General features: G+C 41.4%; 1 protein-coding gene across 1 annotated transcript in view; it reads right to left on the bottom strand.

Annotated features, from left to right (window-relative positions):
- Nucleotides 1-2,879: 2,879 nt before the first annotated feature.
- The window catches only part of LOC125900172 (cholecystokinin receptor), a 39,929-nt gene continuing 20,960 nt past the window's right edge, over nt 2,880-21,848 (bottom strand). The window contains exons 3-5 of the mRNA XM_049595058.1: nt 19,130-19,391; nt 14,987-15,114; nt 2,880-7,878 (exon numbers count right to left, since the gene is read on the bottom strand). Of these exons, the coding sequence (XP_049451015.1) occupies nt 7,334-7,878; nt 14,987-15,114; nt 19,130-19,391 (935 nt within the window). The 3' untranslated portion in view covers nt 2,880-7,333. The remainder of the gene's footprint in view (nt 7,879-14,986; nt 15,115-19,129; nt 19,392-21,848) is intronic.

Below are 21,848 nucleotides of genomic sequence, written 5' to 3'. Positions count from 1 at the left end.
ACAGGTGATGTGCTTTACATTCTAAAACCAGCTGCTGGCGATTTTACCAGCAAAGTCACAGGTGACACTATCAGCCAGCTTGAGTCGAGCTCAGACGTCGAGTGTACACCTCTGCAACTTTTCTCTTTAATGCTCTTGTTGCGAATAATTGGTCTGAACTGGGCTCAAGAAGAACAGCAGGAGTTATTTCATCAGAAACAACATTTACGTTCCAAAGCACTCTAGCGGCCGTAGTTATTTTGATGGGGGAAGGAAGGAAAAGGATAATATTTGTATTACGCTATGTCATTTTTAATGTGGAGGACTTGTTAGAGGCCAACTAACAGGACAATCCAACCATGTAAAAGGGACAAACTAGAATTAGAATTAATATCTCTATAACCCATTTGCCAGAAAAACATGTTGGCATTGAACGTTTCTGAAAACAATGGATACGTTACATTTGCGTGTTACTATGTTACGGATACACTGAAAATTTAGGTGTCAACAACACTGTGGTTAACATGTGGTTGAGTTTAGGCACAAAAAACATCTAGTTATAGTTAGGGAAATGATCGTGTTTCGGCTTAAAATATCTAGTTTTGGAGGCACAATCCTGGGAAGAAACACAGCCATACCTTCGAAGAAAAACTGCTTTTCATGGCACAGTCCATGTTGGGAAAAACAGCAACTGGTTGCTAAAAGAACGCCCCCAAAAAACAAAAAGCAAAACAACCTGTTTTGTTGTGTTTTGGTCTTGAACTATGGTCTATGTATTGGTAGACATCTTGCCTAGGTAACACGGCATCCACCATCCCCTCCACCTCCTGATGACAAAATCAGCTCATATACGTCACTTTAGAAATGTTGATATGATACATAAGAAACGTGAAAATATAATGGATTCCTGGTTTGCAAAAAAAGTACAATGCCAACATTTTTTGCTGGGGATTGGGCTGGTCTAATAGTGATAATAATAGAGCTGCTTTAAATGTAACTTAACTATCAAATTACTTATATTAATATCTGAAGGGCAAGCTGAAAGTAATACTTATCACAGCAATACCAACAGTTACTACATGTTCAGTTAGGAACCTTGCCAAAACCTTGAGGCAAAGCTCAGATAACCAAGCTTTTTTTTCTATTTTTTTTTTTACCTGGGTGTGCAGCCCAGTCAGGCAATTTTCCTCATCAAATATCAGCTTTGCTCACATTAAACAACTCCGACCCTGCCAGCACCTGTGCCCCAGAGGTTTCCTCTGCAACACCGGTGGACAGTGTCCTTAGCAGCACTCCCCCCTCTCTCTGAGCACAGCATCAGTGACACTGGTGTCAAAGAATAAAGGACCATTTATTGTAACAAATGGTTACACTTTTATATGGAGGAATGGGCTCTGCTCATGAAGCTGCTCTGCAATCCAAGCGGCAGTGAGAGTTTCAGCAGAGCATCCAATAAACCCCTCAACAGACATATCACTGAGATATGGGCACACATAATGCTAAAGGTATGAGATGCCATCATCAAGCCTGATAATAGGCTCAGTCACAGGACTGAGTGAAGACATGTCACTTTATAAAGGCCACCTCATTGTCTAGACTGAACATGATTGATTAGCTGTGTGAATGTGAGAAGGATCCCTAATTGCAGAGAACACTTTCACCCCTCTTACAGTGTGTTGTGTATTGTCACATCATAGTGTTAATTATAATAACAGCCATATTTGTCGTCTTGACTAAACTTAAAGGGTGTCATTTATCTCACTGAGAGTGTGTGTCCATGTAGCATTTTTCTTTGGCAGGAAAGTAGTGGCAGGGCGCTGGGGAGTGCTTCATCCCTGCGCATTATTTAGAAAAAAAAAAAAAAAAAACAGAGCTGCCAATGCCAACACTATCATTATCATTAGCTATATAGATAACATTATGCTACTTTAACAGAGGGTTAAATACACAATTAACAACAAAGCTTACAATATATACAGTAGTAAAGGCACAACACTCACCAACAACATTCAGTCTTTGCTGTAATAGTTTCTTATTGACATACCATAACGCTTGGGATAGACAGTAGCTACAGGAGTGGCAGTGACGACACCAGCACTTTTCTGAAAAGGGCAGAGATTTACAACTAGAAGCGCTCAGCAGAGTGGCAGCACAAAAAAGTCAGAGCACTCTTCTCTAAGCCACCACATGCAGCTGTATACTCTCCCTCCTTATTGGGAACAACTGAAAAAAGATGCTGACGCTCAGAAAAAATGCTAAGGCCCTAAAATTGCCGCAAGATTGGAATGGCATGCTTCATATGGATAATGTTTATAATTTGGATGAACCGAGTATATCTCTATATATATATCTCTTTCTCTCTCTCTCTCTCTCTCTCTCTCTCTCTCTCTCTCTCTCTATATATATATATATATATATATTCATTCATTCATTTTCTGTTACCGCTTATCCTGTTAGGGGTCACAGGGGAGCTGGAGCCAATGCCAGCTGACATTGGGCAAGAGGTGGGGTACACCCTGGACATGTCCCCAGACTATCACAGGGCTGACACATAGAGACAGACAACCATTCACACTCACATTTACACCTACGGGCAATTTAGAGTCACCAATTAACCCTTTGAAACCTGAGCAATTTGGCTTGGTTTATTTCAAAATCATGGGAAGTAGGCAGTGAGCAATTAAAGAAAAAATGACCCCAAAAATCTGCAAGAAATTAGTTAAAGGAGAAAATTTTAAAAATAGAAAAAACAAACTTAAAAACAAAGAAAGAAATGACATGAAAAAAAGGCATAAAAAATTCCAATAATTCTGTATCATAATTTTATATATGTTGTAATAATAATAATAATAATAATGATAATCATAAATAGATTTTTCCTAGCTATTTTCCCTCTAGTTTAAAAAAATAATAATTTTCTAAATCTATTAATTTTTTTGCGATTTGTGGGACATTTCTTATCAAGTTGCTCATTGCCTTTTCTCCCATGTTTTTTAAAGAAATCGCTGGGGTTAAATACTTGCGAAAGGTGTCTGAAAGCAGCACAAGAAAAGTGGTGTCGCTCCAGGTTTTAAAGGGTTGACCTTTGCAATTTAAATATATAGCTCTATTCATATACGTATGTATGGCAGCACCATTTGTATTTGTTTGTTTGTTTTGTTTTCATAGAATTGACAATTTTTTTTACTTGTTATGGCTAACATGTTAGCTAACAGTTGCCGTGCACATCCAGCAGAAACAAAGCTATATTAGCATATATTCAGTTATGTTTGTGGCCACCCAGTGAATTTAAGTCCAATATTTGCTGTCCTTTTAACTCTGTTTTGGTCTCCACCAGCTCCTAAGGGAAATATACGGGCAGCTAGATTCTCCTTTATGTTCACCAAATAGTCGCCAAATAGTCACAAACACATAGTCTGCTGTTTGGTCGGATTATCTGCTGAAAACAGCTTGCTGCAGAATTGATGACAGCAGAGTTACAGGCCAGAGAACCAAAAATATGATCCAAAAAAAGGCAAAAACCCTGGAGATGGCTGATAATCCTCTGTGGGTTTGTCACTGTGACTGACCCCTTTCACATTACATGTAGAAGACTGATCTACTGTTAATGTGAATTAGTGCAGCTTTGAACTCATGGCACCCTTGGCAACACCATCTGTAGATATTGTGCAGGACAGTCATTTCTGTCCGCAGAATAAATGTGACATATAATATGAAACTTGTGAGTGGGATCACTAAATTCCAAATTTAAAACAGAGGACTGAGGGTGGCATTTAAAATAACCTTTAAGTACCTCTGTTCACATTGACATTTATACATAATTTGGAATGTGGTAATTAGTGATACAATCACTACCCACTGCATATTAGTCATCACAGGTATTTTTACACTGAGCTTTAATTTAATGGCTAGTATTAATTTGGTCAAAGAGGAAAATAACTAATTATTGGCATGTCTGTAATTGGTTGTGAGCAAGTGCATAATAACTAGTTTAAACAGGAGTAGTCTGTGTATGTGTGTGTGTGTGTGTGTGTGTGTGCTGACTGGATGAGATGCAGTAGATTGGGGAGCAAGTCATAACGTCAAACGGCCTCTATGACACCGCAGGGAAATCAGCCTCTCACAGCCTCACTCTCTATGAAAAAAAATAAGTTTTCCAAGCGTCTCTCATAAACAACAACACAGACAGCAGCGTTACAGTATTTCTCTATGTGGGAAATGCTTCTAGCAGACGCATAAATCCCTCTGTCTGCTTTTTACTGCGGGAGAACTTTATTCACCATACAAAATGTCTGCTTTTTACTGCGGGAGAACTTTATTCACCATACAAAATGTCTGCTTTTCCAAGGTTTGACAGCAAGATTTCGAGACCAGACAGGCATTTCAATTTGAGGACACACATGATCTCACTATGGCATCATTGTATGTGCGCATTTAAAACCAGAGCCATATATATACAAAGGCCCAGTGCCCAATGGTAATCAGCAGTGGGTCATGAAGCCCAGAGACAATCATCAGCTAGATGAATGTGTGCCTCTTGTGCTTCGAACATGATGGGGACTGAGTTTGCACAGTGAGCCAAGGGGAAGGTGAAGGCAATGTTCTGCTGTCACTTTGCCTTCCTTCGTACACTTGACGTGAAGCGGAAAGAATATACGGTTGTCTCATTTTAATGACATAGGAACAGGAGCTGCAGATATTAATTTATTAGCACATTAGTGTACGATTTTATCGTCTAGGGTTGTCAACAAGGTTGTCATTTGCTGTACTTTGCATAACACAGAGGTTTCAGCTGATAAAATTCCTCCCTCTTACACTATTTTAGTCTCATAGAAAGGCTTCACTATGATTTATATTTTAAACACAAAGGGAACGGTGCACACAATAAACCACAAAAGCTGCAGGCCAATCTAAAATCCTCCTCCTCCAAAAAAAAAAAAAAAAAAAACTAAAAAATGCTCACAAAAGCAAGTCCATACATCTATTAGTTGAGAGGCTGACAGCATTGTGCTTTGGTGCACTCAGTGAAATATGCTCATCTGTTCAGCCTGGCAGGTTTGAGGTTGTAACGCAATTAGTGCGAGGTGCACAGGAGAGCCAGAGTCAAGCGCGCTAGACAGGGCCTGACAAACACAGACCTCTGAAACCTGGCTGCCATTTTGTAGCCTGCAGGTGAGCTCAACAGGAACTGCAAGTCACTGAACTATCACTGAACATATTTGTATTCACTGTAGTTACTTAATCCTCTTGCTGCCTCCATAAAACATACTGTGAGGCTGCAGTGAAGTTTTTTTTTTTTTTTTCAAGATATAAGATTACCTCTGGCGACTTCATCAAAGTCCTTGTATCTATAGGAATATAGTGCACCCTCTTTTTAAGGGGAGTTTTTCTAATGTGACAAGAGCATGCGTCTCTCTCCCACCTGTGCCCATTAATTCTCTTTAAACCTGGTCTCAGGTGTGGCTATCCCTTTCTCTACTGTTTTTCTCAGATCTCATGACCTTCCTTCCCCCAAACCCTGTTCTCCTCTTCTCTTCCTGCTCAGCCGCTAGCATCGTTACTAACAAAAAGAAGGTCCCAGATATGAACCCCCAAGGGCATGGCGAAGGTCAGAAAGGACTGTCCCGACCCTGAGACTCGACCAAGCAACAACCGTCAGGGCTGAAAAATGAAGCCAACATGAAAGTGCCAAAAACTGCAGTTCTTGAGGCTGGCTCCAGAAGCCAGTCAGTCCCAACTGACGCTCATGTTAATATGCCCAACTTTACAGCCTAAATAAAAATGTTTATAGCCTGGCACAAAAACAGTTTGGGCCTGTTTAGCTATTTCCCCTTCATGACAACTGCACAGGGGGGAGTTTTCATATAACTCATCCCTTTAAGTGATATTAAGGCTTAAAGTTAAGCATAATTAAGGGCGGGACGCCAACAGTGTCTTCAGCTCCTCAGTCAGATCCACCCTTTGCTCCTCCCCAGCTCTAGCCTCTCATCCAAATGTGGCTCCAAAACATCAAGATAGCAAAGGCCAAAATGCTAAATTTGAGCCTTAAAAATGGGAGTCCAGAAACCAATGAGTGATGTCATGGTGGCTACGTCCATTATTTAATACAGTTTAATATGCTCCAGCCTCATCACGACTCTGTTAAACACCGTTCATCCCTCTTGACCGCAATCACCCCATCATACATGACCCCTACCCACTTTCAGGACCAGTCCATCTACCCTGTTTTCAACCCTTCCCTTAACACCATCACACCATCAAACTTGATCCTCACCTCATCTTTCCCTAATCCTCTCATCACCCCAAATAAAACTACTTTTATACCGTACATATGGAGTGGTCTTTTGATAGTGAAGTAGTCTCTGACGTATCCCAACTTCCATTTCAGATGTTCTCCAGCGAATTGTATACTGCCCTCAAACAAGAGTCCTGATACTAGAAAGAAACACAACCCTTCAAGTCACCCTGTTAACATTTGCTACAGTGTTCACCTATGAGGACACAACACAAACAAACACTGCAGCACACACAGAAAATCTGCCTCTACAAACTCAAAAACACAAAGTTGGCTAGTGTACAACCACAACACAAGGCATCACCACTGCCCATCTAAGCTGTTTATAGCACGTTTCCTGCGAACCGTGGAACCATGTAGAGCTTCAGACTTATTTATCAGGTCCCGTCTGGAGGAAATTCTTATCTTCTGAGGAGGATTTTCAGTTTGTTTAGAACATACTTTCAGTCTGTAAACTCCACTTCCACAACCCCTCAGGTTACAATTTGCCTGTGATTATAGTGCCTGTGATGAATGAGGCAAATCAACAGCAGACAAATATAACACACTAGTATTTAGAACCAGGCACTTAGTCCACAAGGCAATTGCTTCACCATCGTTAACACGGATGAACAACTGACAGCAAAATATAAAACACAATTTAAAAATTACATAGCAAATGATCTTCCTGTTTTTATAGCTACGTGATGAAGTTATCATACAGCCCACCACTACCACACACTCATGCACACACACTCACACACGCCCCACCGCAAACATCTAAGCAAACGATTTGCCTTGGTCCACTGTGACAAGAAATAACTATAATTTTTTTGTGCTGTTCTTAATATAGCTACTGTATGGAGGTATTTACACTGTAAGACTGTTTCCATAAATGATCCCTACGTAACTTTGCTCACAGTCATGGGTGAAGCTTCTATGCTGCTACACTATATGGCCTGTTTTTCCACTCCACATCACTGTCCCTATGAGTACAGAATTGGCCTAAAGACAAAGGATGTGGGGTGCTGTGTTGCCGTAGTAACTGTCTCTTCTGGATTGTGCCTGCATCCATCTGCCTCAGCAGGTTCCCATGGTGCTGACTGTAGTGTAACTGAACTTGGACATGGATGCTCCCGTTGCCATAACATCCTCCTCGTTGTCCCGTAGCCCACGGCGAGGATGGCGACGGTGGCAAGGGGCGGCGCAGCATGAGAACGTGGCTAGCAGAGCTTTGCGGAAGCGTGTGTTCATGAAGCAGTAAATAATTGGGTTGACGCAGGCGGAGGTGTAGCACAACAAATGGATAAAAGCAATGGGTGCCCCCGAGAGGGCTTGTTTGGCAGAGATGTCATCGAAAGCTCGCCAGGTGTTGGCACAGTACAGTGGCATCCAGCAGAGAAAGAACAGGACAACAATGACCACCAGCATGCGGATAACTCGCTTCTTGGCCTCCAGCTTGGCCTCAGATGTGTTGCTGCGCGGTCTTTCCGCCTTGATGGCTCTGTTGGATGAGGACATGGTGGACATCTCCATCGAGCGTGGCCGCTGGACGACGTTCACATAGCAACCATCTCCATCATCACTGCCAGTCGACACAGTGGAGGTCAGTCCATTCTTCACATCTGTATGGTTTAAAAGGCAGGGATACTTCTGTCAGTTATATGTAATTAAAACTTCATCCCCTGATGTGTGAGTAACGCTTTCATGTTGTGACACTTAATGCTTTCCCTGCACATTGTAGGCACTGTTAAAGCTGAGGTAGGCCGTTTTTGTTTCTTGTTTCTTTGCATCATGGGACAAAAATGCCACGACGACCTTTCATCATATTGCAATAAAAGTTCTCTGAGAGAAAACCAGACTTCTACACTTCCTCTTGGCTCTGTTATCAGGAAATTAAGCCCACGATTTGAGACTTTGGCCACTCACAGGTCATTTCAGAGAGAGGGCTTAAAGCCTGATTAAAGCCTGATTCAATGGTGGAAAAAGGATTGCAGAAAAAGTTGCTATTCCAGCCTTGGCAACACCTGCCTACACTGCAAAGCAACCCAAAAAAGGAAGATGGAACTACCAAAAAGAGAGTCTAGAGGAGAGTCTGACAACAAACTGGATAAAACATGTTTCAGTATTGGTGAGGTGTTTCAGAGATGGAGGGAGAATGTTGCTAACAGTTTAGCATTCTGCTAATTGGGGCTCATGGCTGTGACTAATTCAAGTTCATGTTAATGTAGCTAACATTAACATGAACTAAAATTCCAGCATGTCATCTCAAAGGGCTTTACAGGCACAGACCTTCAGCAACTTGAATTCATCCAGCACAAACCCCAGTGCAGGGGGTCTGATCTTAGACTGCCTGCCCCCTCCCTGTTGGATCAGCAAACTTTCAGACTCGTGACACAGCTGGCCAGAGATCGCTGTGATCCCCGACTCTGGGGTTTGCGTTGGCTGAATTGCAGTTGTTACAGCTGCTGACTGAAGGTCCGTCTCCAGAGCTGCTGCCTGCTGTGAAGACGTCTGTTGTGGTTTGATAAACAGAGAGAGCCAGACTGGGGCAAGGAGGGGCTGCATGCAACTCGACAATGAGATAAGATTTTACCCATTTTAAATAGTAAGATTGGGAAACACTGGGTTACTGTATGAAGCATGTGCATATGCCAATGCTCGTCTGGTGGGAGGGGCTTGAGACAGAGAGGGGAGACGGGACTGCAGCAGGGGATACTCCCAGATATACTCTCCATACCCAATACCGAAAGTGTAGATATTTCTAAAATTAGTCCTTGATTTGAATATTAATGTACTAGTGTCAATAGGGTTAATAACAACAATAATGCATCATTATCACACCAGATCACATTGTGGCCACATTAACACGTTTCCTAGTGCATGCTCACTCTGATCCACTGCTGCTTCATCTCATACAACATAACATACAGCTCTCCCCACATGATAATCCATTAGCAACTTTAATAATAAAAAGTTGGTATCGGTATCAGATTTATTTCCTGGTATTACTTGCTGACATACCTGAACCAAATATAGTGGTTTAAAGCAACCCTTACCTTTCTGGAAATTTTACACTTTTCTTTGTTTAGGTTAAAATGCTATTAATAAGCTGATGGCACACTAAAATGTAAGTGAATTCCACCAGAGATGAACTCATCATTATACCATTCTCATATGGTTCTAAGAAAACTCCAATGATTGCAATGATTGGTCGGAGTTTTCTCCTGTCCTGTCTGTCTTCCCCACGTGGAGACCTCCGACTGACGTAACAGCTCGCGTAACCACCCCCCACACCCTCCACCCCTGAGTCTGAGACAACAAACAGGTTAGTAACAGGGACGCTTGTGGATATAAACTTTTCTCCGTAACAAAAGCAAACAAATGTGGACCACCACTTCCACCTTCAGCCACTCCAACAGGGAAATCAGTTGGCAAAAGAAAGAAACAATGCAACAAGAAGTAAATTCATCAGTGCAATACAGTCGCGAGTTTCTAACAGACATTAGAAACTGCTGCAGAGATCTAACGCTACAACCAAGAGAGCTCAGGATGTGTAGCAAGCTTGGTCTGCTATGTCGAGCTAGCCCTGAGATGACCGTGGTTTCGCCTGGAGCGGTTGGGATTGAATGAGTATGGGTAGGGGTGCGAGTGGGACAGGAATGAGGGCTGTGTGAGTGCGCGTGCGCGTGTGTTTTGTATGTGCGAGCTGGAGGAGAGAGCAGGAGTACATGGTTTGTGAGCTAACGTTACGGCTAAGTTCTTGTCTCGTTTTTTTGGCGTGGTTACGGCCAACAGTAACTTGTGCTGTGAAGCAATAAACGGTGGGTTGCTGAATAACCTTGTCATCATTCTACACTTCCTGGCGGACACTACAATAACATTATGACAACACAGCATCCAGTTGCTAATGGCTAACGTTAGCCTACTGTAGTGTAGCCTCTGAAACATTAACGTTATCTTCCTTGTGTGTCCGTTTCCACTTACTAGTAATGTTAACGCTACTATCTAATGTTAGCACTGTAACCTTATTCTAAAACTCATCAGTCATCACTGACTCCAGTTGAGTTTTAAAACTCCGGGGTTGCGTTTGACTGTCTTTGTTGTAACATTACACTCGCTCTCCTCTTTCGTATATCTAACGTTACCTTGCCAATGGCCACGTCTATAAGGAGGACGTAATGGAGGGAGGTGGAGTTGCAGAAGGAGGAGGATGGGACTTTGGAGGGAGGCGGGAGTTGTGGATGTTTAAATTTTTTCTAAGTGCTGTGTGAAATGCAAGAAAGGTAAGGGTTGCTTTAACTCATCCCTGTAGCAGACACAGTTCTGTTAATACACGACTGGGAATGTTCGGGGAATCCACGGGGAAGACACTCACAGTTATGCAGACACAAAATATTTTTTGTGCTTTAGTATTCAGGATAAGATTGAACACACAAATCACATGAAAATCTTAAAAGACAACAAGAACTGTTCATGTTTAAACTGCAGAATTAATCAGTATTTGAAGAGGATAGCCTAGTACAACTGGTACTACTTATACTAAAGAAGTATGTATTAATAATTAAACATTAAATGTTAGTTCAGGTAGGACACAATATCAAGCTCAGCTAACATCCTAGCTACATCAGCGAATCTTTATGCAACCAATTGGGCGAATCTCATTCAGGGCGCCCTACTTAAACACTCTGGCCTGCCTACTGTTGCTGCTTCCTCTTCAAGCTGCTTTGCAACCTGCCTCCACCCCAGCTCCTCCTTTTCATGTTGTATCGGACTTATTAATGTCATTTCTGCTTGTCATTGATGTTGCCTGATCCCAGGGGGTCTTTGCTGCCTCCCTGCCTTAGGCTTTCCATGTAGGCGCATGGAAGGGCAGAGAAGTGTGCTCTTTCTGCCTTGAGGCTTTCCACACACATGTGGAAGAGGCTTTCTATATACTGTACTGTACAGCCAAATATAATACTGCAAATGACAGTAAAGTTTTCTTTAACTAAAGTGGTCCTGACTGAATTAGTATTCCCCAGCCACTCCCCACATCCCCCAGGCGCATGCATTTCATCGAACTATCCAGACTTGCCATTCTCCACCTGTCTACCAGATGTCCTCAGACATTTCCACCTGGCTCAGTCTCACACTCCCAGATCCAACCACTCTGTCCTTTCCCGCAGTAACCCCAGTATCTGGGAAAGATCCCTTCACCTGACCCTCCCCGCCCAGCCTAGCAGAATACAACTGGCCCTTCTCCACTCATTCCATGGAAGATTGTCAATGTTGCTTCGTGCCTGGGCCAACAAACCTGTACCTGCCTGCCTGTAGGTTTATGTATCTTCACTTCTTCAATAAATTACTGAACTGTTCTTGTCAACCTGGTTTGTGTGCCCTTCCCTATTGCCTGGCACCAATTCGCCTGACAGAAACATTCACATAAAGTACAACTGGCAGGCAGTTTTGTAGCAAAAAGGATCTAAAGGTCTGTGTTTGTGCATACAGATAGACTGAATGCAGAATGTTTATGTGAAAAGCTTAGTGTTAGAGATAAGACTGGACATGTATGACTGGATGGTACAGTACTGCATGTGGAACACGTGACTATGAAATGACTTCAGTGCCTGCCTGACTCACTGGCTCCTATTTTTGTCCTATGAAATTCACTTCTTGTAGTTTGATTTATTTGACTGATATTTTGCCACTGGCTTAAAAAAAGATTTAAAAAAATAACCAGGTAAATCAACAACTGAGCCAAAGCACCACAGCTCTGCGGTATTACATGCACCCATCTATGAGGTTTCTCTGGAGTGAATCATAGCTCTTTAAAGAGCAGCAGCTCACCTTAATGGAAAGAAGAATGACTAACAATTCTTGCTGAGCCACAGTAATCATCCATCAGGGGATATTGCAATCTATTGACAAAACTTAATAGTCCATCTTTCCCTCTTCAAAGGACTAAGTACACTGAACACAATAATAAGAGCCCTGGAGCAAGCAAATACAAACAGGAACTGATAAAGTAGTTAACCACTTCTGGATTATTAAATCAAACACATTTTCCAAACGGTTATTTTAGAAGTTCTTTGCCCTTTATCCCTGTTTTTTTAACCACATGCTCTTTGTCTCTCAAACTTTGTTTTTATTTTTGACATCCTCTATCTCTCTGAGACCAAGCAGATGGTGATGTCCAGGCCCGCAGCTGCCAGCCAATTCCATCCTCTAATGGAAGCCCCTGCAAATACACTCAACACTGCTATCATCCCAGACACACACTCACAGGACCACAAAAGGTTATGTTCCACTTAACCCGCACACATTACAGTGATTGTGTTGCTAATGAAACCGTGGTGATTAAAAATTAAATTCCTCATCATTCACATGAATTAGAAAAAAAACATGTAAATGCTAACATTAAAGTCAGGTTGGTAGGTCCCTGATAGCGCCATGACATTTATCGAGAGACACAGTTTGACTCAACAATCAAATGACTTCTTTTAATTAGTGACAGGCTGCTGAGCAACGTTAATGCCCTCTTGGAACATGTGTTAGTATGTGTGTTAGTCGTACTGCTGCTGTTGTGGCAGTATCTTTCATACAGTATGTTGTCTGCTATAACATGTCTGATTTGCTACTCTTTTATTTGTTACTCTGCATGCACGACTAAACTCCCCTCTGGATATGCATAAAGGCATAGAATAATCAAATGTAATAGTATTCATAGGTACAGTTAAGTTCACATCTTATTTTCTCAGCTCATAAGTTAAAATGTTCATATGTCTTATACTTCTTTTTTATTGAGTCACTTCTTACTTGTACTAGGATCCATTGGTGTACTGGCCATGTTGCATGCTGGGACAATATTTGTTGGCCTCAGCATCAGTGGGCTGATGGGCCGTCAAACGATCCGTAACATTTTTACCAGCCGTCTGGCCCTCTCTGTGTGCTTGTTATTCAGAGTCAAGCACACAGAGACAGCGCCAGGCTTTGAAGCCAATGTGATATGGGTGGCCAAACAGCATAATTACAACTTCTGGGTGTTGTCACGTGATGCCATGGGGCCCAGAAAGACCAAAGTTCGGGTACAGCATTGGAGGCAGGGCCTTGTTCATTCCAAGTTGCTCAGTGGTGCCTGAAGTGAAGAAAGTTTGACTTCCAGACATAAGTTCATCAAGATCCTCCTCATTACAGGGCCCATAGAGCAAGCGCACTACTGTGTCCTTTAACTCTGGCTCCAAACCACGATGTCAGGCTCACTCACATGAATGACAGTAGGAAAATAACCGTGGATTCTGCTGTTAGTGAATGTTACAACAAGGACTTGATGATTTAAAATGAGCTATTTAAGTGCTCATACTGGAAAGTCAATGTACCTAAAAATAAAAATAGATATCTGCAAATTTACAGATGTCCCTTTCCCATTCTAAGTCACGTGATGTGACAGAAGTTGTAATACCACTGGCTCCAAAGTGTGGCGCTGTTCCTTTGGGGCCTGGCATGTCAGTGTGCTGTGTGCATGTACTGTGACTGGGCTTAGGACAAAGGCTCCAGTGTAGCCTCCTCCATTGCTACTGTTGTGGCTGTAAATTAAACAAAATCGTTAAAATTCAATTGCATAAATTGTTTGTGTCAGAACCCCCACAACATAACTTTACCATCGTTCAACATTTGTAGAGTCTGGAGGAGCTGCACTATTGAATTTATTCATCCCTATTCAAGGTAACATTGATGATGCACAGTGTCTACTGTGGACACCTTCAGGTTTCTCGATACCGGAAAAAGGCCCAACAGAGGCTGTACTTCCTGCGACAACTCAGGAAGCTCAACTTGCCTCAGGAACTGCTGATCGTGTTCCACACAGCCATAATCCAGTCTGTTCTCTGCACATCCATCACCATCTGGTTTGGATCTGCCACCAAACTGGACAGTAACAGACTGAAAAGGACAATCAGATGTGCAGAGAGGATTATTGGTACTGATCTTCCCTCCATCGAGGACCTGTACAGGTCAAGGGTCAGGAAACGGGCAGGAAACATCAATGTAGACTCCTCAAACCCCAAACACAATCTGTTTAACTCCTCCCCTAAAGTAGGCGCCACAGAGCACTGTTTGCCAAAACCACCAGTCACAAAGACAGTTCCTTCCCCCAGGCTGTCGCTCTGATGAACTCCTAACAGTCACAGAGGTGCAGGACAAACAAACAACACTGTATCGTTGTATATTGTATATTGTGTGTATATATATATATATATATATATATAGATAGATAGATAGATAGATAGATAGATAGATATGTCAATTCTGGTACATCAATAAAATAGCTAAATAAATAAAGCCGATTCTGATTCTGATAGCTGCATTTATTTTAAGATTATTTTTTTTTAATTTTAAATAAGTAAGTATCAGGAAAAATGTAAGATTTGTGCTGTTTTAATTTTTATGAAAGATAAAATAAGTGAGAATACAATGGAGTGTTTTAAACTTCAAACATGACACTTTTTTTGTAAGTTAGGTAACAACCTTCTGGAAAAACGAAAATGTATGCATGTAAATTCACTGGCATAAATCTAAATTAAGCATCTGTCTAAGGTCATGCCTCTGGAATCCTAGCATGTACTTAGCTGTCTTTTTGCATATTTTATTATTCATCGACTGCTGTCTGTGAGCCAAATTGTCCTCTGGAACACTAATTAAAGCTCTATCTACTGTGTTCTTTATGTTTCCTGCATGTAGTACAAATGGCCTCACCAGTAGAGTCTTTTTTGTGGCCCATCTCAAACTGGATGCCTCTGTAAAGTTCCCTGGAGATCAGTCCATAGGCTACAATCATCACCAAGCCTGGGATGGCGAACAGCACGAGCAGCAGCATAATGTACCTGCAAGAGACACACGAGAGAGATAAAAATCCCAATATCCATACATTCAGGCACGTATGTAGCCCCAGTTTGTGTCTCTCATGTCCAGTAGTAATGTATTGCTATTACCTTTTTCTTTCTCGGAAAAATAAAAACCTGCAGAATGTTGTTCAGCAAAATTTACTGTTGTTCTGAGGATATTTCCAAAATCCTCAGACACTAGTTAAACTGTCCTGATGAAAAGAACACCCCATCTTTTGCATGATAAAAAGAGGTTTTAGGCAGGTTTCCCAAGTGGCTAGTCCTTCCTAATTAATAACAAAAATGGTAGCAAGGAATGAGATATGTTTTTTTATTTCCATACAAATAATACATTTATATTTTTATAGCATTGTGTGAAATAATTTTGTATTTTTCACTCGTGCTAAGACGTCGACCACAAACTACAACCTGGATAGGGACTTTTATCTCTGTTTCTCTTTTTAATTATGCAGCAGACAAAGCTTTCTTTCATCCAGATGGTAAGTCTTCACAGATTTTGGGAATACCTTCACAACCATGAATGTTGAAAGACTACTCTTTTTCTCTCTTTCTCAAGTATGATTTTCTCAGTGCATCAGAATTGTATAGTAATCATAATATGTGTATATACTACACCAGAGACACAAACTGGTTCTCGCACCAATGCACAGATTCACACACCCATAAGGAAGCCTGCAGTCAGATAAAGACATAGAATCAAACACAAAAGTACTAAAATACACACACGTACAAAAACATAATTTTCAGCTGTACACACATATACACAGATCTTCACTGAGATGACTGAAATTACCCCAAAGCCTGTTCCTTCTTGGTCCAAAACAAAAACAAAGAACACATCCGTCTGTTCTCTTCATCTGCACTAATGTCTCCACAAAAAACACCCAAAAGACAGATAGTGAGAGCTGCTGCAAACAGGCTCCAGGTTCAAACATGGAGGCAAATGAGATGCTTCAGTGTAGCGTGCCTTGCTGAAAGTACACACACACACACACACACACACACACACACACACACACACACACATTCGTCCCAGACGCAGGTCATCTGAAGTTTATTTGATACAAAACAGCACATTGTCCAGATGGCGAGGAAGATGGATGATCGGAGTCTAAATTTTATGTTAAATTGCATTTTATGTGCTGTTGTGTTACTCTGGGAATGTAACTGGCAATGCTCAGGGAAACAGAAAATATCTCCAGTCAGATTTACAACACACCAAACTTCTCTGTGAAGAAAATGACCAAGTATCCAACTTTTCGGTGAACTTGTTTGAACTGACCCTTTTCTTGTTATGAGAAGATTCATTGGTGTGTCATTATAAAAGGAAACACAGATGTAATGACAAGAAAAAGATCCACTTTAGGCCCAAAGAAAAGACACAGTGGTGTACGGACACTGAGGAAACCTCACTGGTTTGGACGTTCTCACTGACCTCTGTTTGTTCTTGTATTGATTTTGTGCTTTTTAATCTGTCAGTGAGATGTGCACCTTGACGTTAGCATTAACCAAAACTATTTCTCCACTTCTCCTCTTCATAATCAATTGCGTCTACCTTAATCTGTGAGTAGGACTGTCTATACATGCGGCTGTATTTGTCCTCCCAGTGGATCGATGACAAATGATTCAACCATAGACTAATTTTTCCCCTCTGTGTAGCCCCAGACATCTAAATTTTTAATGTAGTGTATGCATACATAAGATATTCTATCCTCTGTTATGCAAATCACACCATATCTTACTTGAAAGCCAAAGATAAAACTAAATTACATTGTCCAAATGAGCCATCTTTAATTTATATGTATGGACTACTGTGTTTTCTCAATGCATCTTTTTCTTCTCATCACTTTGATATAAAATCAGGATATATTAGAAGTACTTCCTTGTTAAAACTAAAAAAGATGAATATGATATAAATATTAAATGAGACGATGCAAGTTTTAGAGGAAAAAATGACTGAAGCTGTGTAATAAAATGTACCGTTTGTCAAATCTTCACAAGGTCTTTGTTGCTTTATAGCTTTATTTGGTCTGATATAACCTGTAGCAAATGATGGCTAATGCTGATGAAAGCAAACCTCAGATGGATACTGTGTGACTGACATTAATGAGTGTATTTACTGACTTTACAGGTCTTTTGTACTTGTGCTCCTGTTGCGCTACATTTAAGCACGTCAGATAAATGTGATATGTACTGTAGGGATTTCGTCTGAGTTCATGGCAGCTTTTCTAAAAGTAAATTGCGATGCATGTTGGGGCAAGCATGATGCTGTTGATGCCGTTCAACGCAACACTGACAGACTGGTTTCGCGAGAAGCTCTCCTCCTGACTCTCTCTGCCCAGAACGAGTTTATACATCACAGCTGATCTCATTCCTAGTCATCATTTTTGCCGCAAGGCAGAAGCCCTAAAGTAGGTGTTAGCATCCAACACCAAGCTGTTATTCTAACACAGACACCAAAACAGCTCGACTTGTTAATTACTGTTGGGCAGTGTTAATGTGATGCTAACAGTTAGCCCTGTTACTGTGTCTGCGACTCTGTCCCAGGCACAGAGCCCCAGCCCCACTGAAGTAATCTCATGATAAAGCCACCTGGTCTCCCTCTGAAGCTCTTGGAAACCAGCCGTTCTTTCATGCTGGCATGATATGCAGCCTGTCACTGGTATTGTTTAATCGCCCCTGACACAGTGGGACAACAGCGAAGGTTAAGGGGGGCGAAAAGTCTAAGTAGGGTGGGTGGGAGGGGTACTGGATGAGTCCAACAGCCACCAACGTTCACCCGGAAACCGGTGTTCACTTCCCATTTGAATGTAAAGTCAAACCCTGTTCTTTTTGTTCTTAACCCAACCCCATGCGTTAAATGACAAAAACATCAATTCGCAGCGTTGTACCGATGCAGTGCGTTTATTTTGAAAGAGGCTGTAGGCAAACTGTAAATTTCCTGTTAAAACAGAAGTGTATTTTGAAAACAGATAATGCATGTAAGAGAGCTGAAGTTGACACGGCGTCCCAGAACGTCAACTGCCAACGCACCCTGGGTACCTTGCACGCCAGATCTCCACGTGAAACTCCATGACCAAACACTGATATATGACGAGGTCAGAGTGGGAATGTGTTGGATAAACAGAGAGGGAGATTCTCTGAGCGAATCAATACGCTGCATGCAGCTCTGCAATGAAATTAGATTTTAATCGCTTAAAATAGTCAAATTTGCAGTAAAGATGTGGTAATTGAACAAAATTGTAAGATCATGTAGAATTCACAAGGGATTGGCATTAATTTACATAATCCTGGTGGAACCGGGGTCTTTAAATCAACTGACTCAAGACAGCCTTGGGAAATACTGAAACTGAATGTGTTATTATCCTGTAATCACCACTTGTGGCCACAGCAGCTGCTGTTCAGCAACAGTTTCATAGAAATTCTTCTTTTTCACTTCCTTTTATAATGAGAAAAAGAAATTGCTGCAACATTTACTGATTATACTGAGAAACGTAGACCCAAATTGTGCTAAAGGTAGCCTATACTATGCAGGATTTTCTTTAACACTATGTATAGTTTCATACATCAGGAATCCCTCTCAATCATAAAATGTAATCCACTCGAGATGTGTGGCGGTGTATCTGCAGAGACCCCTGACCTCTGACAACAGGCATTCAAGAGGAAGAGGCTACAAAAATGGCAGATGCAGTGCAGAACAGCACAAATATGGCGAAATGCCAACCGGACAGAGCTTGTTCCCAAACAAAAGTGACTCTGGGGTGGAAAGGGATGAAGAACAGCACAGAGTTGGCCTGTTTTCTGTTGGACAGGGAGGTACTGGTGATAGTTAGCTTGCTAAGGTATCGGCTTTTCTGTTACAAAAATGTGACATTCTTCAATAGTACAGTAGTTTGCAGTGTGTGTACAAGTAGTGTAGCAAGGAGGGGGCACACAGAAACAGACAGTTCCTGCATAGTTTACCTTTAAATAATTGGGACCAACAAACACTCACCACGCCTGCTCTGCCGTTGCGACGGGCCACTTGTGGCGACACTGGTGGGCAGTGGTGTTGTCAGGACGCTGAAAAGACTCCAGGTGACTGATGATTGGATAGGGGATCATGATGATGAAGGCCAGCACCCACGTCGCAGCAATCACCCGATAGGCATGGGATCGGGTCTGCCACACCCGTGACTTCAGGGGATTACAGATGGCGCTGTAGCGCTCGATCGCTATGGCAACCAGGCTAAATGTGGAGATGCTCACTGATATTCCTGCAGGGAAACAAAACAGATTATTTAAAGAGCAAGTAAACACACTGGCTATCTTTTCTTTTTGATGAATGAAAAGTTATTGCCGCTCTGCGCTCAGTATAGAGCCTTGGACCAGTAATAAAAAAAAGTAACAAAAACATGTTTGTTGATGTTCACGTAATATCTGCAATCATAACTGAGAACAAAATGCGGCGGCCTGTGAAGATGTGCTTGCAAATGAATATAGCGCGAGATGGGAGGTGGGGACGGTTATCTGAGCTCCGGTAGAAGGAATCATGTTGGCCTAGTCCACTGATGTTATCGGCCATCTCCCTCCTGACAGGGCAAGACGGGAAATTACTCTTTACCTTCGTTATCCAAGTCCTCAGCAAGAATACAGACTGTGTGTGTGTGTGTGAGTGTGTGTGTGTTAGTGTGAGAGGGACAGCCAAGCCAAGCCAGCCCATGACTGTCGAAAGAGGTATTCTGTACCAATAAGGGCAGCTTCAGAGCAGATCCCTCTGAATCAAAGAGCAATCTCTAACTTTCACATTATCATAATAATGTTGCTGTTAATCTCTCTAACTTAATCACTCCTTTTTTAAATTTACTCCTCCATTTTCATGCACTCTTCATTTTCATATTACCTTTTATTCCTCCTCACAGTGGAGTGTAGAAGCAGACAGCAGAGACAAGTGTTGTTGTTTTTATCAACAGGGTTTTGCAAAGTGTCACATGACTCATGTATCAAGCAAAATAAATGCTTTTATTATTCTGTACGTGTTATCAAACTTTGTATTATTCATTGCACTAAAATGAGGAAGTCTACTGAAAAACCAAAGCAATCATGAGGCCAGATGAGAAGTGCATCCAAACTAAAATACTTGATAGCAGGGCGGATATTGTGCATTTATGCCAGACCAAAAAATGCAGTCTGAAAGAAGTTGTATTCCCTTATAAGATTTTCTTAGAAAGAAGAAACGTCTCCATATTCACCAAGGATATTAGGCATGATGTGAAGTGCATACAAGATAAATACTGCACTATGGAGTGGGGATCCATTTTGTGGCAGACTTAAAGCGCCATCTGAAAGCATGTGTATCCCCCTGTAACTAAGAAACTTCTCCATATTCACCAAGACTATCAGGCATGTTCTCAAATGTATACAACATTTATACAAACACCTTGATAGCAGGGCTTCATCTGACCATGACGGAGATGGAATACATTTTGAAGCAGGTTAAAAATGTAGTCTGAAAGAATTTCTATCCCACTATAATTTTTGCTAGGAAAGAAGAGACTTTATATTCACCATGGAAATTGGGCATAATGTGAAGTACATACAAATTATAATACCTGATAGCAGGGCATAATTTGTGCATTACAGAGAGGGGATGCATTTTGTGTGTAGACACGTACAGAAGGATTAAAGCATTTACTTTGACAGATGAGCCATGTGTTACTTTGAACAACAATAATAAAGCCATAAATTACACAAATTACATAATGCTATTTCTCATTTACCTCTTGTAATTGAATTGTAGTAATGTAGGTCCACCTTAATTGAATGCATGCATTTGCCTGTGGCCAGGAGGCACACTACCAATCAGATGATAACTAACTGCTGCTGTGGACATTATAATATTGTCTGCCTTTGTGATGTTTTATTCTGCTGTTACTTCTGTAAAAGTGTCAGACTGTTTAGTTTGTCTAGTCTAATATTTTTGTTTATACATGTCTGCCTTGTGTGCCTTGATGATGTTTTATTCTGCTGTTAATCCTGCAAGAAACGTTAGAGTATTTAATTTTAATATTGTTTGATGCAACCGTCGCAGTGTCCACAGTACTTTTTTATTTATTGTCTGTCATTTTCTGTTTAACTGTCTGAGTTTTGTCCTCTTTCTTTGCTAATTTAGACGCTGAGGAAGCAGCTGTTATATGCACAGGCTGCAAGGTGTTGTCTATAGAAAAGGAAAATTTAGGGTGCGTTCCGCATTGCATACCTTTTTTTAAGTATGCAGTATGCACACAAATAGACTGTGGATTCTAATATATTATATTTGCGCAGTTCTCTATCACTGTTATTTTCACAGTTACGTCCTTTTATTACACGGCTCTATTAAATGCTGTATTCTGATTGGTCAGTAGCGGCATTCTGCGGTCTGATATTACTGTGTAATGACCACTGCTAGTAGCAACGGTCATTACACACAGTTGCTATGTAGCCCAGCATTGCTAGGGATGCTGCCCTGCAACACTGCAGCTGTCGAAAAACAAAAGAAGACGGATTTGAATACACACTCGGCAGTCATGCTTAATGACATTTTACGCGAGTTTTATGCCTCGGTTCAGTCCACTAAGCCTGGATGAGTACAAAACTTTCACCAAAATTTGTCGAATCCAGTCGGTTTTAATGCACTTCGCAGAGGCAGACAACATTATTTATTTAACTGATAATTAGCCGTGTAATAAGCGGGA

Source organism: Epinephelus fuscoguttatus, linkage group LG13 (assembly GCF_011397635.1).
Source record: "Epinephelus fuscoguttatus linkage group LG13, E.fuscoguttatus.final_Chr_v1".
In the NCBI taxonomy this organism is placed as follows: Eukaryota; Metazoa; Chordata; class Actinopteri; order Perciformes; family Serranidae; genus Epinephelus; species Epinephelus fuscoguttatus.
This window is presented reverse-complemented; position numbering and strand designations above follow the sequence as displayed.